The 12,372-nt window shown below is 35.7% G+C and overlaps 1 protein-coding gene across 1 annotated transcript in view; it reads left to right on the top strand.

Moving 5' to 3' along the window:
* LOC133332495 (adenylate cyclase type 5) overlaps positions 1 to 8,582 on the top strand; it is a gene marked incomplete at both ends in the record, with an annotated part of 45,942 nt that extends 37,360 nt beyond the window's left edge. Inside the window, 5 exons of the mRNA XM_061540896.1 lie at positions 5,885 to 6,054; positions 6,245 to 6,426; positions 6,985 to 7,109; positions 7,333 to 7,574; positions 7,632 to 8,582. Of these exons, the coding sequence (XP_061396880.1) occupies positions 5,885 to 6,054; positions 6,245 to 6,426; positions 6,985 to 7,109; positions 7,333 to 7,574; positions 7,632 to 8,582 (1,670 nt within the window). The remainder of the gene's footprint in view (positions 1 to 5,884; positions 6,055 to 6,244; positions 6,427 to 6,984; positions 7,110 to 7,332; positions 7,575 to 7,631) is intronic.
* Positions 8,583 to 12,372: the final 3,790 nt, after the last annotated feature.

Genomic DNA, 12,372 nt, shown 5'->3' with positions numbered 1-12,372 from the left:
AGCAAAGTAAATAAAAAACCAGTAAGGAAAGAAGTAAAGTCGGATGGGGCCGACTACATGATTCCCTTCACCACTTTGGGTGTATTATTCATATGTGTCCTAATAAACGTCTCCTTTTCGAAGGAAGATTGACATAAAATTTAACGAACTTAAATTCGTGATCTTTATCTATATATACTCATGCTTGATTTTGTAAATCGACTTAAAGCAATCTTGAATGTTCGACATTTAATCTCAATCAGACACCCGTTTATTATTTTGTGCACAATTAACATGAAGTCGGTCGAAAATATATATGGAAGGTATGTCTGCATCCGCACCAATTTCAACATAACGGGCAATCCGATAAACATTAGGAGTTTGGTGCACCGACGTAGGATTGATTTTTTAATTTTTATACAGATATTGCATTTTTCGCATCATTATATCACAAAGAAAAAAAATTACATACATTTTTGCAAAATTACTAATTTGTTTAATGAAACTGCAATTCGAGTTTCGAAATATATTTGAATACTCGACTTTTTGAGAGTACATCTATAATTTTTTATGCATATATTAAGAAAAATTTTTTTTGCACATCGTAATTTTTTTTCCATTAAATCAAACTACCGCCTTATCCGGCAAAACCTAATATTTTATCGAAATATAATGTTGAAAACTTGTAAATCTCATATATTTCGAAAACTTGTAAATCTCATATGAAGCGAACGCAATAGCCAATTTCATCCAAACTTTGCACAACGCAATATTTTTACCAATCCTATCGGTCCTCTTCTTCTGGTACCTCTTACACAAAGTGTCAATGCAATATATTCATAAATCGAATATAAAGCGACGGGAATGTCCGATTTGGTCCAAGCTGTGCACATCGTAATACTTCTTTCAAACTTAAATCTAGTTCGAATATGGGGAATATTTTTTGCCGAAAATTAATTGGGAACAGACCATCGGATTTGAACCAAACTTTTACACCCTAATATTTTAACTAAACCTGTTTAATGTTGCAAGATGGGAATTATCGGTCCACTCCTTCTAGCTCCTCCCCTACAAAGGGTGAATGTTTTGAAAGCTTTTAAATCTCATATGCTCATATCCATCAAGAACCGTGTATATGCTTCCCCAATCTATTTTGAATAAAATAATTCACGTATATTTTATGATGCATTTACTCAGGAATATGGCTTATAAATGTTTATTTTTATATACAAAATAAAGCGATTATACACGCGGAATTCTCAAATTAAGTATTTGCAGATGTTTCTACTTTCAAAGTACTTTTGAACGCAATTTTTTTTTTTTTTTGCGGATTTGAACACGGCTGGTGTCAGTCAGGTCAGGCTGGTCACAGTTCAGCATCTAAAAACTAAAATCACGCGGGGTTCAACCCAACAAATAGGTTTTTTTTTATAAAAATGTTCTTGAGATATACATCAATCGAAGTGAAATCACGAGTCCTACGATCCTATGATAAGTTTAGGGATTCAACTAGCTCGTCCGAAAACAGGCAAATTTCGGCTTCAAAAAGTCAGCATCCGGCTTAGTTCAATGCGGTGGAAATATCGAAAAATCATGCATTAGAACTATATTGCCAATATGGTGTTCTTCAATTCAGTCGTTGAGCACAAGTCTGCAAATGGTGTATTTTAGTCATAAATTAGCAAAGATAAAAAATTGTTGGCTTCAGCATATTTTGAACAAGTTTTGAACCGAATTGGCTGTTATTTGATATTATGGGTTCTCATTAGGTATTAAATGTCTGTATCAAAAATTATCAATATTGAACCACTTTTCAGTGTAGCCACCAAAAAACGATACAAAAAAATTTCAATATGTTGGAAATTATGGACAAATCTTTTAAGCAATTTTGCTGTATTGGGCGCAGAATCTTCCTACCAAAAATTGTCAATATTGGTCCACTTCTGTTCTCATGTAACGGTACCTCGTATTTTGAGTATTGTTAATTAATTTCCGTTAAAAATCTTAAAAAGTCGTAGAACTATTCAATAGCTAACGATGGTGTACGATAACGCGAGAAAAAATATTTTTTTTGGTTTTTTGAACCGATTTTTCCCAATATCAATAGACTTCTTCCCTGGGCCAAATAAATGAGCTGTGCCAAATTTTATTCAATTAGGATAATAAATGCGACCTGCATTTTGTTTATAATTTAACATGGATACACAGAAGGACGGACATGCATAAATCGACTCTATGCATAATCTCAAAAGGAACCCTGTGTCTATCTCGTTTCCTTTTGCCTGTTACAAGCATATGCACAAATACGTAATACCCTGTACCACAGTGTGGTGAAGGGTATACAAAGAAAGGACATGCACTTAAATCAGTTGAGGCCTGTTGTGCGCTCCAGAGAAAAAGGAATGTTGGAATTAGGGAGTTAGATTAAGTTTATTTGCGTTTGATATCCGTATGCTTCTAGGGACTCTGTGTTTTTGAGAATTCCTTCAGTCTACTCTATTTACACACCCTCAAATCGGTTAGTCCGTGAATAATGTTATATACCAAGAATTCTTTTGGAAGGCTTGTAAAAGCTGGGCAGTGGCACAGGAAATGTTCCAGAGTTTCTCTGTTCCCCACACGCTGAGGTTGAGACTGAGGTGTTCCGTAAGAATGACCGTCAGTCTGCTTTTTCATTATACCCTTCACCACACTGTGGTACAGGGTATTATGTCTTTGTGCATATGTTTGTACAGGCAGAAATAGTCGAGATAGACCCATGGTTCCTTTTGAGAGTATGCATAGAATCTCTCTCCGAGTCGATTTATGCATGTCCGTCTGGCCGTCCATGTATTTTTGTTAACAAAGTACAGGTCGCATTTATGATCCGATCTGGATGAAATTTGGCACAGGTCACTTAATTGGCCCAAGGACGAACCCTATTGAAATTAGAGACAATCGGTCCACGATTAGGCATAGCTCCCATATAAGGGCACCCCCCAATTTTCGGTATTTTGAGGTTCTTTAGCGCGTTTTTTTAACTGAATTCGCTGAAATTTGGTACTTTGAGTACTTATTGGGTAGCAAATCTCCCAACTAAAAATTATAAATATAGGTCCATTTTTTCGGGTAGCCCCCCATATAAGGGTACCCCCAGTTTTCGGTATTTTGGGGTTCTTGGGTTCGTTATATAAATGAATTCTCTGAAATTTTGTACATTGGGTTCTTATTGGGTACCAAATTACTCCACTAAAAATTATAAATATAGGTCCAGTTTTTCTGGTAGTCCCCATATAACGGTACTCCCAAATATTTGGTATTTTTGGGGTTCTGATAGTATTTTTCGACCGAATTAACTTTAATTTAGTAAGTCGAGTTCTTATTAGGTAGCAAATCTCTCCACTATAAATAATAAATATAGGTCCATTTTTCGGGTAGCCCCCATATGAGGGTACCCCCCAATTTTCGGTATTTTGGGGTTCTTGAACGCGTTTTTCAATCAAATTCTTTGTAATTTGGTTTTTTGTAGTCGTACATGGTAACAAACCTCCCTCCAAAAAATTATTTATATTCGCCCCCTTTTAGGGGTAGTCCCCTTATAACCCGCTTTTTAATCCCTTCACAACACTGTGGTACAGGGTATTATGTCTTTGTGCATATGTTTGTAACAGGCAAAAATAATCGAAATAGACCCATGGTTCCTTTTGCGAATATGCATAGAATCACTTTCTGAGTCGATTTATGCATGTCCGTCGGTCGGTCCGTCCGTCCGTCCATGTATTTTTGTTAACAAAATACAGGTCGCATTTATGATCCGATTTGGATGAAATTTGGCACAGGTCACTTAATTGGCCCAAGGACGAACCCTATTGGAGAAAATCGGTTCAGATTTAGATATAGCTCCCATATATATTTTCGTCCCATTGTGGTCCGATTGAGACAAAATTTTGCACAGAGTATTAAATTGGGTCTAGATAGTAATATGCCAAGGTTTGTTGAAATCGGTTCAGATTTAGATATAGCTCCGATGTATAGTTTCGTCCAATTTAATGTAAATAGTGCACCAAACTCCCAATGGTGGTACGACTAACTATTCACAGAGTACTGAATTAGGTCGCGATTGATGTATGAGAAATTTTGTTGGAATCGGTTCAGATTTATATCTAAATATGCTATATATAGTTTCGTCCGATTTAATGTAAATAGTGCACCAAACTTCCAATATTGGTACGATTGAAGAAAAATATTGCACAGCGTACTAGATTAGGTTCCGACTGATGAATGCGAAATTTTGTTGGAATCGGTTCAGATTTAGGTATAGCTGTCATATATAGTTTCTACATGATATTGTAGAAATTAACATGTCTTGCATGTACCCATAGTGGTGAAGGGTATCATATAGTCGGCCCCGTCCGACTTTTGAACTTTCCTTACTGGTTTTTGTTTAGCGTTAGGATTTGTCATCATTTGGATACAATTTTTGTGATCTGTCCTGTTTCCTCATTATCCCAAAGAAATTTGTGGCTCTCCTTCGTATATGCCATCATTTCTAGGTATGTTGCGCTAAATGGTTTGGCATTGCTCACATTTAATTTGGGTAGTGCAGTAGCACTTCTAACTAGTTGGTTGGCTATCTCGTTGCCTATTATTATGAGAATTTGTTTATGATCTTTACACATTCCAGTATAGTTTTGGATCAAACTGTTTTGCCTTATAGCTTGTTTGCTATCCATAATTATATTTGTTGTATTTTGTCTTAAGTTTATAGCTTGAACCTCCGCCTGTAATATTGTGTTGTGATCTGTGAAGGCGAAGAGAGATGTTGGTACGCGGTTCTTCAATAAAAAGTCCCAGTCCAGTCTTTCCTCCTAGTCTGTAGTTTCACACAGTGTGACTACTCTAGTTACAGGTATGCGGTCTGAATCAAAGGTCTTGATAGTGGATTCAATAGTGACCTGTAATAGGTTTTTGTGCTACGGCTCTTCTACAGGCAGACTAGCATCTATTGGCCTTGTCAACACGTTGCTGTATGTGGTCTTTCTATTTATGTTTCCTGTCTAGGATTACCTCAAGATACATAACATTATTTGATATGGCTACCGGCCTATTTTTGTCGTTCTGGTGAAAATACCTATCTACGTTTACTTCGGATTTACGTTTAGGCCCCTCGGTTTGGCCCAATTGTAGACGATGTTTAGCACCGTTTCTGCCTTTCTGCACAGTAAGTTAGGATTCTTCCCCAACAATAAGTATTATAACGTAATGTATCTAATTCTGTTAACAATGGTAGGTTTATTGCCTATGTTAAGGGTTGTTAGGTCGTTAATGTTCAAATAATCTAAAAGGGTCTGGCACCTTTTTTGATACCCCACGTAATGTGGTGTGAGTTAGCATCACTACCAATTAGTACTTCGTTACTTATTTTCTGTGCTTTTTCTCCAGTTGCTGCAGTTCCGGCTTAGGTGGTAGTATCAGCGAGTCGAACGGGAGATATACAGATGCTAGGTAAATTTTACCACTCCTCTGGTACAGTAGCGTCCGATGCTAACAACTCTGGGGAAGAGGAAGTATAAATTTTTGTGACATATTATAAAGGTTCTCGACCGGGAACCCGTATTTGCATAGAATAGTTGTTAATTGTTATGGTTTAAACCAGAGACCTTGTTCTAAATTGTCCAAGTTTCCTGGAGCAACTCGATTACCTTTTATTAATTGCCAAGGTTGCCGTCTCGCTCCGATGGTTTTAGTCAACAAGTTGTCTGTAATCGATATAATTTGAAACATTTTCGACCAGTATGTGATGGTGCGAAATGCCTCATATCTTTATAATTGTTGTATTTAAAAAATCCATTATAGTATCGAAAATTCTAAACAGCAACAACACCAACTACATTATCTTGTGTTTTTGTTATCTTTATCCCCACAGGACTTGTATCATGAACAATGCGATAGTGTTTGCATTCTATTTGCGTCGATACCAAATTTTAGCGAATTTTACGTTGAATTGGAGGGCAATAATGAAGGTGTCGAATGTCTGCGGCTATTAAATGAGATAATTGCAGATTTTGATGAATTACTAAGCGAAGAACGTTTTCGGTAAGTGCAAAAAATGTGTACATAATTTACAGGGTTCATTATATTTGTAATATAATATTTGGAAAAATTAATTAAAATTAAATTATTATTAAATTAAATGTATTGAAATAATATGTTGTGCTCTCAATATTTTTAATTGAAGTTTTTTTAATTATTATGATTTTTTATTCTTTTGATTCTTTTTTTCCAGATACATTGAAAAAATAAAGAGTACGGGTGCAACGTACATGGCTGCCTCTGGCTTGACGGCCCAAACATGTGACCTTGTCAATTATAAACATGTAACAGCAATGGCAGAATATGCTTTACAATTATTCGATAAAATCGAAGAAGTCAATATGCATTCATTTAACAATTTTCGCATGAGAATTGGTAAGTTTTTGTCGATGGTTTGTGAGAATCGACATTAATTGGATTTGATATTAAGTTAGAACTACGCCAAGGCCTTTGACACTAAAATTTAAGATTTTCCAAATAGAGATGTTAATCGACGTGTGTATTGAACAGTTCAAAAAAAAAAAAATGATAATACAAACTTAAATAGCTCTTGACATTTTAAAAATAATTTCCAAAAATTATTGATCTATGAAAATGTGAAATTAACAAGGTTTAGGGTACACCATAGTCGTGAGGGTATATTCATTTTGTCATTCATCAATAAATTCATTTCCGACCCTATAAAATGTTTCTTTAGACATGCTTTTGAACAATACATATTTGTTTTAATATGTACATTATCATCATCACTTGTTTAACCTACTAAAGGGGTTCCCGACTTGCTGCTTGTGGGATTTTCAAGACCATGTCCATCGGTCCCGATTTCAAAAATTTGGAAGATCTCAAAATTCTCAGCTTCAATTTTCTGTGAAACTATATTTTCTTTATACTTTATTCAGACATAATTTACATATACAAATATTTATTTGATAGGTATTAACATTGGACCAGTTGTTGCTGGTGTAATTGGAGCACGAAAACCACAGTATGATATTTGGGGTAATGCTGTAAATGTTGCATCCCGCATGGATTCAACGGGAATTGTTGATCATATTCAGGTAAGGACAATATTCCAACAAAAACCCGAATAAATACATAGCTTCTAGATAATAAAGAAGACGGAGTTTGTATTCTATAATAATGTAATTTCAAGTAATTTTTCATTTGCTTTTAAAAATACCTTGAATTATTGAAAACTTCGCTTCTATATTTTTACTTTTCTTTCATAATCTTTTAATTATGATTTTTATTCCCTTCTTCTATTTTGTCCACCAAATATAGGTCACCGAAGAAATGTATCAAATTCTTAAACCACGAGGATTCGATTTAACTTGTCGTGGCAGTGTTAATGTCAAAGGTAAAGGTTCAATGATCACCTATTTTCTAAATGGAAAATCAACGGAAGAAAAACAATCGGAGCCGATTGTTAACGGAACCATATCACCGCCAAAGGATATACCTTTGGAATCAACGAATACAACAGCAGCAGCAACAACAACAAACGAAGGTAATTCCATTATCAAGCATGCTGACCCTAGCCCCGTTCCTCCCGAATCATTGGTGTTTTCACACCAGCCTAGCAGTAATTTCACCGAATCGGAAGACTTGTCTCCCGATGTCGATCTCAATTCGAACATGAACAGTTTGACAGCACAGAGACGCAAGTCTCTGTGTCGTCAACACAACATATCCTCATCGTTCGGCACCACAGTCAGTTCCGCCACTTCAGTGACACCCTGCATTTCAAGCAGTTCCAGTGTGGTGACCATCGGAGCCTTGCCCGCCTTTAGCAAAAACAATTCATCGTCAATTGACAATACGTCGGAGGCTTGTAGTGCGATAAGTAAGACAAATTTTTTACCGCGTAGCCCATTGGAAGAACTGAAGGGTGAAACTGAAAGTGACAAGGGTACACACATAAATTCCATAGAAAATTTAGAAATGTTACTTAAGAATAATATAAGTCTGTCAGACCTTAATAATAAACAACAACTAAATCTTAGAACAAATGATCTAACACGGCCCAATGCCAATCACCCGAAAAAGGACATTGTGCCGCAGTTTCGAACCGAAATTGTGTCACGACGCAAATATCGATCGACGGCGAGTGTCACTGCCAGCACCAATGGCAGCTGTAAGGGCCGCCACAGCTCTCGCTTGGATGCATCGAGTCAACGGTACTCAGACACCGCATATTTGCTAAAAGATCTGACGACACCGGAGCAGTCACCACTGCATCATCAAAATCTTTCGGATGATTGTCAAGATGACGACGAGAGGCAAGCCCTGTTGGATAGCGAGTCCAAGAAAAATGCATCAATATTGTTAAACTTGAAACCGTTGGCAACTCATGAGGGCCTAAAGACTTCTATATCACTTAGCCCTTTGGGTTTGTACAGTGGCCATGAGATTATTGTCATACCCAATAGTCGTAGTATGATTACAATGGCTGGCGTAACAACGCCATCTACTGAACATGAGGAGAACAAAACAAATGAAGGAACTGCAGCAGCAGTAACTGCTGATGTTGTGTAAGTAAATGAACTGACACGCACACATTCACACACATACAGATTAAATCAAATCAAATTGTGGATATATATGTAAATAGACAACAAGGAGAAAGGAGTTTTAAAGCTGTACATATTAACGGTCATACGCATCACAACTACAAGGGGGCTATTGCAGGTATACAAATTAGTGAACTAAGCCGATTTTAAATATGGTTTCCTTTTTTCCCAAAAACAAATTAAATATATACAAATGAAGATATTTACTAGTATACATAGTTGTAAGTATAAAGCTAATAATTAGTTATACATAGGTGATATGTAAATATTGAGAATAGATGAGTATTTTTTGCGTAATTTGAGCAGCCTGTATAGTACAGCGTACAGTGACAATTACAATATCGGATTGTGTCAATTTAACAACAAAACCATAATAATTTTCAAGTACTATATATTTGTCAACTACTTTAAAATTGTGTATTTCGAAGCAAAATCTAACATATAAAAAAAAATAGAAAAAGTAGAAATAATTGGGCATTTTTTATGCACTAAATTATGTAAAACCAGTAAGGAAAGTAGTAAAGACGGACGATGATACCCTTCACCACTTTGGGTATATTCTACATATGTAACAGACGACGCGTTTTTGTTATATATCTACATCTGAACCGATTTCAGGGAAACTTGCCAGAGACTAATTTATATTACATCAGTACGTTGTGTCAATCGACCTAGCTATGGATCTTTTCACGCAGCTTAGCAACATCATTTTAGACTTAATTCTGTACCTTATACCAAACTTCGTGCAAATCGAAATATATATTGGGACTTTGGTGCACCAATTACCCAAAATCGGGTGAAACTATATATTAGCTAGATCTAAATTTGAACCGATTTTCATGAAACTTAGCCACATCATTCTAGACGAAATTCAGTACGCTAAAGATATGTAGGGTCTTTGGTGCACCAATTACCTTAAATCGGATGAAAATATATATGGGAGCTATATCTAAATCTGAACAGATTACCACTAAACTTTGTACACATCATTCTAGACATAGTTCAGTACGCTATGTCAAAATTCGTGCAAATCAAAAGATTTCTAAGGACTTTAGTGGACTATTTACCTAAAATCGGACGAAACTATATATGGGAGCCATATCTAAATCTGAACCGATTTTTACGAAACATAGCGCACTCCATTCTAGACTTAATTAAGTACGCTATGCCAAATTTCGTGCAAATCGATGGATATATAGGGACTTTGGTGCACCATTTACCTGAAATCGGACGAAAATATATATGGGAGCTATATCTAAATCTGAACCAATTATCACGAAACTTAACACACATCATTCTAGACCTAATTCAGTAGGCTATACCAAATTTCGTGCAAATCGAAAGATATATAGGGACTTTGGTACACTATTTACCTAAAATCGGGCGAAACTAGACCTAATTCAGTAGGCTATACAAAATTTCGTGCAAATCGAAAGATATTTAGGGACTTTGGTACCCCATTTACCTAAAATCGGGCGAAACTATAAATGGGAGCTATAACCAAATCTGAACCGATTTTGCCTAATTTCAATAGGGTTCGTCCTTGGGCCAAACAAATGAGCTGTGCCAAATTGCATCCAGTTGTTTACAATTTAAGATGGACAGACGGACGGACATGCATTTCATTTCAAGTACGTATAAATATACCTATGGTGGCGGGTATCCAAAGTTCGGCCCGGCCGAACTTAAAGCCCTTTTCACTTGTTCTTTTTATGGAGTTCGATCAATTTACAAAATTTATGAAGTATTGGATCGGCTTGTTTATACAAATCTGTTAGAAATCGCAATTATTCCCTTCGCTGATAAAAATATACCGCTTGTTTAGAAGTTTTTGCATGACAATAACCACAAAAAATCATCGAAACATGTCAAATGTTGGTTGGGTGAGTCGAATGTCCGGGTCTTATAATGGCCAGCACAATAATCAAATCTTCACCCAATATAAAAAAAATCTTTGTAGTATCCTGAATAGCAAAATGAAAAAAAAGAGTTTCACAAGCAGACAGACATAAACTCCTTGCAAATTGTTCAGGATGCAAGGCATAGTATATCCAAGGATGAAATTGAGCATTTTATCGACTTAATGCTGAGTAGGTGTGCTGCCGTAATGAAAAATAATGGTTATGCTGTCAATTAGAATCAAAATTTGCTTATTTATATAAAAAAAATCAAATGGATGCTTTAATTTTGACCATGTAAAAAAAGGATCAATTTATTTTTCATAGAATATTTTTTACTTCAAAATACATTTTGCGTTTTTTATATCCTTCACCACTCGGTGGTACAGGGTATTATGCATTTGTCCATATGTTTGTACCAGACAAAAAGAATCGATATACTCATAGATCTAAAGTAAATGGTGCACCAAACTGTCAGCGTTTTTCCGATTGATACACACTTTTGCACAACGTACTGAGCTTCTAATTGATGTATACGAAATTTTGTTGAAATCGATTCCGATTTTGATATAGCTCTCATATATACTTTCGTCCGATTTTAAGTAAATGAAGCACCAAACTATCAATGTTTGTCCGATTGAGACAAAATTTTGCACAACGTATTGAAATTGGGAAAGGTTAACGCACGTGAAGTTTTGTTGGAATCGGTTCCGATTTAGATATAACACCCACATATATATATATATATATATATATTTTCGTCCGATTTGGTGTAAATGTAGTCTAGAACATTTTGTGGTGAGGTCTGTTAAATTCGGTTCAGATTTAGATATAGATCCAATATATAATTTCGTTTAATGGTGCACCATAGATCCTGAGATTTGGATATACCTTACATTAGGCACGTTGGTGGAGCAGAGACATTTGGAACAGAAACATTTGTCTGCTTAATATTAGGAAAAGGGCAACCTAAAAAAAATTTTTTAAAACATATTTGGAGGTGAAGAAAATCTCGTTCCTGCCGTTAAAGAAAATAAGCACGAAAATGCGCACAAGGTGCCCAAATAGAAAAAGGATGTATTTTACAAAAAAAAGCGTTAAGTTCGGCCGGGCCGAACTTTGTATACCCTCCACCATAGATATACTGACAGGTAATAGAAATGAAAATATAGGGTACATACCAAAAGTATGTAATCCATAATGTAAATCATAATACAAATTTCAGAAATTTTTAATGGATAATTATACCTTTAACACTGTGAAAATGTGCTTCATCGAAATATTGGTTTCTTTGGACCAAATCCGTTTCAGAAAATTAAGACTTCATCCAAACTTTGCCCATCCTATTATTTCTTCCAAACCTAGTTCAAATTCGAAGATGGTGAATATCGGTCCACTCCTTCTGGAACCTCCACAAAGGGGCTAGGTTTAAATACGGCTATAGTTTATTATCGTTATCATTTCACCTCTGCAGGTGAAATGATTACAACCGAGACTTAGAACCAAACCACAAAACGCGGAATAAATCAAATAACTATTTTAACAGGGGGTAATATGGGGACTACCCCAAAAAGGGGGCGAATATTAATAATTTTTGGTAGGGAGATTTGTTATCCAATACCACTACAAAATACCAAATTGCAGCGAATTCGGTTGAAAAACGCGCTCAAGAACCCCAAAATACCGAAAATTGGGGGTACCCTTATATGGGGGCTATCCGAAAAAATGGAACTATATTCATATATTTTGTGGAGAGATTTGGAACCTATTAAGAACTCAAAATACTAAATTACAGCTATTTTAGCGGAAAAATACGATCAAAACCCCCAAAATACTGAACATTAGGAGGTACC

Source organism: Musca vetustissima, unplaced genomic scaffold, assembly GCF_032173495.1.
Source record: "Musca vetustissima isolate MV318-11 ecotype Yass unplaced genomic scaffold, APGP_CSIRO_Mvet_v1 utg136724, whole genome shotgun sequence".
Lineage (NCBI taxonomy): Eukaryota > Metazoa > Arthropoda > Insecta > Diptera > Muscidae > Musca > Musca vetustissima.
Note: the sequence above shows the minus strand (reverse complement) of the source record. Positions and strands in the feature narration are given on the sequence as shown.